Source organism: Stegodyphus dumicola, chromosome 1 (assembly GCF_044657685.1).
Source record: "Stegodyphus dumicola isolate Sdum_Otavi_A_Nest chromosome 1, ASM4465768v1".
Taxonomy (NCBI): domain Eukaryota; kingdom Metazoa; phylum Arthropoda; class Arachnida; order Araneae; family Eresidae; genus Stegodyphus; species Stegodyphus dumicola.
Genome location: NC_140768.1, coordinates 61,266,292 through 61,272,291, shown reverse-complemented (window position 1 = coordinate 61,272,291; position 6,000 = coordinate 61,266,292). Strand labels below are relative to the sequence as shown.

The 6,000-nt window shown below is 29.8% G+C and overlaps 1 protein-coding gene across 1 annotated transcript in view; it reads right to left on the bottom strand.

The window, feature by feature from the left end:
* Positions 1 to 2,548: 2,548 nt before the first annotated feature.
* The window catches only part of LOC118191030 (PEST proteolytic signal-containing nuclear protein-like), a 49,012-nt gene continuing 45,560 nt past the window's right edge, over positions 2,549 to 6,000 (bottom strand). The window contains exon 5 of the mRNA XM_085815397.1: positions 2,549 to 2,919. Coding sequence (XP_085671523.1) covers positions 2,799 to 2,919 — 121 coding nt within the window. The 3' untranslated portion in view covers positions 2,549 to 2,798. The remainder of the gene's footprint in view (positions 2,920 to 6,000) is intronic.

Below are 6,000 nucleotides of genomic sequence, written 5' to 3'. Positions count from 1 at the left end.
GGTGATAAATTAGAAATTGTTAGCACTTAACTTACAAAAACTATGTTATGAGCCTCATGCCCCAAGTTACAGTGGGAAAAAATGCCCTTCTTTTTTAACATTTATTATCAATACGAAAAGGGTAAAAAATATTAGTGTGTCATTATGTTGGAATAATACCACAAGTTCCCACCCTTCCTCAACTATAGTTGTTTCAAACAGCTTATTTTATAAATATGACTTCATGTTTGTTATAGTTAATTTCTGGAAACTTATCATTTGCATAGTTTAAAATTATGTCATGTGTCAACTGAAAATTCAATATTCAAACAAGACTGCATATTTTTATAATTTATAATTTTAATTATTTGCTTAATTTAATTAATACTATAATCTGAAATCAAAAGAATGCAATTCTTTTCCCCCTCCGTTATAATTTTTGTAGATATAAAATCTTGCTGAAAAAAATAAGAGGAACTTTCTTGATATGATACCACAATTCCAGATGAAATGGGCTTTCTGTGAAGGTGGTGTTCTTAGAGATTTTGGTGATGAAATTATTGATTTGCATGTTGAATGTATTTGGGCCAACATCCTTTTTGTTTACCTTCTGATTGTTGCTTGGAATATGCTAAAGAGAGAAGTGTGGTATATTGGTTTATTAAAACCATTACATTAACAAAATTATAAAGTAATTACAAAGATAAATAGTGAATATAGCAAAAGTATTGTATTCTCAATTTTCTAAAACAGAATAAGCTAATAATATTCTCAAGCAATGAAAGGTAAAAAAATACCCCAGAAACCTTACAAATTTTGTTCAGTAACAGTAAAAATATGTGCTACACTTATCCACAGAAACCCATCTATTTGATTTTGTCTAGGGAGTAATTGTCTAAAAGAATAATATTATGATAATCTATACAAGTATTTGCTTATGTTCTCAGAAGTACTGGTGACTTTCAGAAGTGGAAGGTGGTTGCCATAAGAGGGTTCTTGATTTTAAGAAATCAATGTTTTCACTGGATTGAAAAACTAATAAATCAACTACTAAAACATATTTTAATCAGTTAACTTGATTGTAATACTGACTGACAAAAGTGTTCGACATTTTGGTTTGACTTTCAGTATAAACATTCCAAAAAAGATTATTTGATTACAATATTGCTTACAAGGTTTTTATCAGAATGATCCCTTGAGAAGAATTTTCCAAAGGTAAGGCCTGCATTTAAGTTATGCAAGGAAAACCATGCAGCCTGTCTCTGAAACACACAAAATAAGAGCCAAACAGAACTACCTCCAATCCACAGTTTTAGCTACTTTGTTAATGGTGAAGTCAAAAAAGGAAATGTTACTGAAATTAAATTGAAATGAATTTCACTTTCCTTTTTCTTCTTATATTCATTTCTAAAAGTATACTAAATTTCACGTTTTAAATGGAAAAAAAAAAAAAAAAAAACTAAAGCATAGTTAGAATAAAGGGTACTTTTCCTTTTTTCCGGCGCAAGCGATAAAGTCACCAAAAATGTTACAACCGATGCCAAACGGAATATTTTCACTGGTAACCTTTTATGCCTCATTTTCAAAACAAGTTGCAGCCATTTCTTATCAGATTGATTGTTTCTTTCAATACTGCCATACAATTACATAGAATTTTTACCAGATAGTTCAATTTTATGCTCTAAGGCCATTCACGGGTGGTTAATTAAGTCAATTAGGATGCAATCACACCACTCACCCGAAAATATAAAAAAGGCAAAGTCGAGTGTTAAATTTAGCCACCCAGTCGGTATAGTGGTCAGGGAAGCTGACTGCGATGCCGAAGGGCCTGGGTTCGAATCCCGGAGAAAGCATGGTTGTAACTGTCTGTCCCTTCATAGAATAGGCAATGGTGGCCACCTATTATGTGCCTCCATAATAAAGAGACCACCACATCCAGCCTTGTATAGATTAATGGACTGGGTTACTTTGTAATTGTTCACAATCTGCCATTGGGGGGAAAAAAAAGGTTAAATTCATCCATTCTAATGAGAATGCACTAACAAAGTAAAGCACTGTGGTTTTACATAATTTTTTAGTAAGCTATACATACGAATTGAAATAATTCTTGCACTTAAACTTATATTCCAAATTAAGATTTAACTTGAAATTAATGTAAATAATTCCTGAGAGAATTAGATTTTTCTAGCATAGTTTATGTGAGATGAGATCACGTGATACGAAATGACGAATCAAGATGTTGTACCAAGAAAGCATAGTAAATTCTTAAATTAATGTCTTTAAACAAAATTTTAAACGATATAAAAATGTTTATGCCTTAAAAATAAAAATTTCTTTGAACTAACATTTGTTAAAATTTTTTATGTGTATACTATGTGTTGTCGCCAATAAAGTCTGCTTGGAGAGATTTGTGCTAGTGAAACGGAAGAGTACCAAATAAAGCAAACATAATGCAAATATAAGATTATTTTCCCATATTCCTGAAAACTCAATAATTAAAATATATTTCAGAATTTTTATGATAGAAAGCCAAAATGTATTTCTGTTGTTTATTAAAATTTACAACAAATTCACAAAACATTTCACATTTTATTTGCATATTATATCACCAAAACATTATGGCCTTCAAATTTGCATAGCTGACCACATTCATAATGATAAAAGCCACATTTACATAACATGATAATGCATAACATCACTGCATGAGAAGCAAAACCACTGTTAATATGTAAATACATATCTACATAAAACAATGCTGAATGGTGTGATTAAAAATGAGTATATGAAATATACATATGGCTGTTATTTAAAACACTTCCTCATTTATCAGCTACTTCTTCCATCTTTTCTTTCAACTGTCGTTCAAACACTTTTTTTGAGTCGCAGAATCCTTGCCGGGTTTTGCCAAAAGAATTTGGACCAGCAGATGTTGGCGTGTCTCTAAAAAAAATTATATTTTTATCTTAATGAATAAAAGATAACCAAAAGTAATTTTATCAAAAAAACTATTACATGCTCCTAGAAATACTTAATATTCTTAGAAAACAATTTCACATACCCTTAGAAACACTTAATATTCTAAGAAAAAATTTTCACACACAATATTATCAGGTATTTTTTACAACTAAATGAATTCAAAAATTCTTGCAGTCAGTTAAAAATTTTTATGTGCCTCCTTGCAACTTGAAATACAGTAATTAAAAAATCTGTTTTTAAATTATTTTCATTTTAAACAATCATACTATCTTTGACAATTTATATTACGAAATCATGTCAATAATGCACATCTGTCTGTATAAATACATACTAGCCATCCTACAACACTAAAAAATCATGAGACTTTTTAGATAATAAAAATATATTTTTAATAATGAACTAACTTTAAATACTAACTAATTAATATCTGAAAGTTCAGTTACTAATTCTTTAACATAAATAATTTTAAAAAAGTTTTATTACTTGTATCTTTGAACCACAGAAAAATACTCTAATCATTAAATAATATTTAACCAGATTGGTAATCATTGATTGCAAAAAGGTGAATTAATGAAATTCTGCACTGTTGGGTTGTGTTAAGAACACCGAAAGATGGCAAAATGGAGTGTACAAAAAGCTCTGTTAAGATAAAAAACAAACATTCATTCTTCATAAGATAAACTTATAATAATCAGATAATGTGTCCCTTGTCAAGTGTTTTTTTTTTTAATTATTATTATTATTATTATTATTATTATTATTTGAGAACTTTATGCTTATATTTTTTTGCATTATTTTAAGAATTGTCAATAAACTTGCTCATAGGTGTAGAAATTACTGTTCTTAGACCTATTTTTAGTAGTGGAAGTACTAACTACATCTCCATTTACTCAAGATATTTTCTAAATTTTATTAAAGCCTTTTAATTTAATTCTAAAAGCATTTACTTTTTCCTTAAAAAATATAAGATGTGGATTCCACTGGTTGAGGCTTCTAGATAAATATTTCTTTAAAGATAACCAGCTTGTACATATATGTTTCAAATGTAAGAAGTGGATTTCACTGGTCAAGGATTCTAGATATTTCTCTAAAAATAACCAGCATGCACATACATGTTTAAGATTCTTCCTTATTTCAGTATCATGCAGCTGTCAGAATTGTTTCTATTTTTTTCTTCCTTTTAGAAATCTTTTCAAATAATAATAAATATCAGCAGTACTTATTGGTAAAGAAGCTGGCCTTTTCTCAATGGCTAAATTTAAAAGAGGAGATGGATTCACCTCATAATTTCCAAATCTGATTTTTTTTTTTTTTTTTTTTTTTTTTTTTTTAAGATGCCTGCAACATCAGTCTTCATGCCTACCATTCCTGGTACATTGTCAGCACTAAATGCTAAATGCTCCTGAAGAATTGCCCTTTCTTTAAAAGTTTCAATAATTAGCTATGCTATACATTAAAGCCTGTCGAATCTCTTTCTAAAGTGGAAACAGAAAGTAAACTACACTCAATTTCTGAAAACTTTAGATTAAAAAAGAAACTAACTGGATAAGGTTTTGCATAAGTATTACTGCATCCATCTGTAGAGAAGCAGAATGGATTATTTTAATGCAATCAATAACTGAAGATTAATTTTTTGTGTCAATTTCTTGAACCTGTTTCTTCTACAACTGTATTTTTGCCTTTGTACTTTGAGTACTTCTCAGCGATTTCACTCCCAGGAAGCATTTTTTTCTAAATAAAGCTACTGCATGCATTCAATGCCAGGTTGTGCTCCACACAGTTAACAAGCATTCTGCATTAATAACATTTTTGTCCTTTGTTTCCACAGAAAAATTTAATTCTTTATCCAATAGAACCCATGTTGCCCTTCTGTACACGCATTGTTTAAGAACATTGGCCCTTCCAAAGTGTGAAATTTAAAAATCACAATGACAAACGGTACACATTGAAAATATATCACATTTCCTTGATGAAATAATACCAGAAAAGTCTGCATGATTTTTGAAAAATACATAAGTACTTTACATTTTTACAGACACTACTAAGACGAAAGACTGCAGTTTCTTAAACTGTTTCTGGGAAGCACATGAAACTTGTGCTGCTCACTGGCAAAACGAACAAAATAATAATCTTGATGTCGGAAGACCCACAACTTTATTCTCACTAGACTTGGAACATGATGTTTTCAAGCCCTCACACACAAAGCAGAAGCATGCCATATCTCACTGATGAAATGGCATCGGTTTTCTTTTATAGTATGCATTTAAAAAATAAAAATAAAAACTATTTCAAACATCAAAAATCACTTTTTGGGTGCAAACAATGAAGTATTAAGCGAACCTACACAAAAATAGTAAGAAATTTTAAGAGAAAGTCGGAAGAAAAATGTTGCAAATCAGGTTGGCAAGTGTATAATTGGAAATAAGGGATTTCCCACCTAAATCAGGAGAGTCAGCAACTCTGTTAAATGTATTATGCCAAGTCCTTATAGTAGAAAATTCCATACACAGTACAACACACAGTTTATAAACAGCTCTGCTACATTTGCATTTTGGGATCCAGAATTATGACGAAAACTCATATAAAAATTAAAGAACTTGATATGATAGTTGATAACTGCTTTCCATCATGAATATTAGCATACAAATTGATTAAAAACAAACACTTAAAAAACAAACTTGGAAGAAATGTGCATTGAACTTGGAGAAATTCTAGATGGTTTAAAAAAGAGGGGGAGGGTCATTCCTTACTTCACAAATACATTATAAGTGTGAAAGTACTGGCATAATATTTAGTAGTATATCAAGATTAGAAACAGAAAAATATAATTAATTGCATTTAGTACTTTAAAGTAGGCATTGTGATATCTCATAATGAAAAGACAATTTTCAAAATAAAGTTTTACCAATAACCTCAAATACAATAAAATCACTGTTTATAAAATGGACAGAGAGTATTCTGACAAAGCCACATAAACTAGAAAGTACCCCATCAAAGATGCATGAAGATGACAGTCAGTTCCAATCAGGATATGAAATTTTTGAG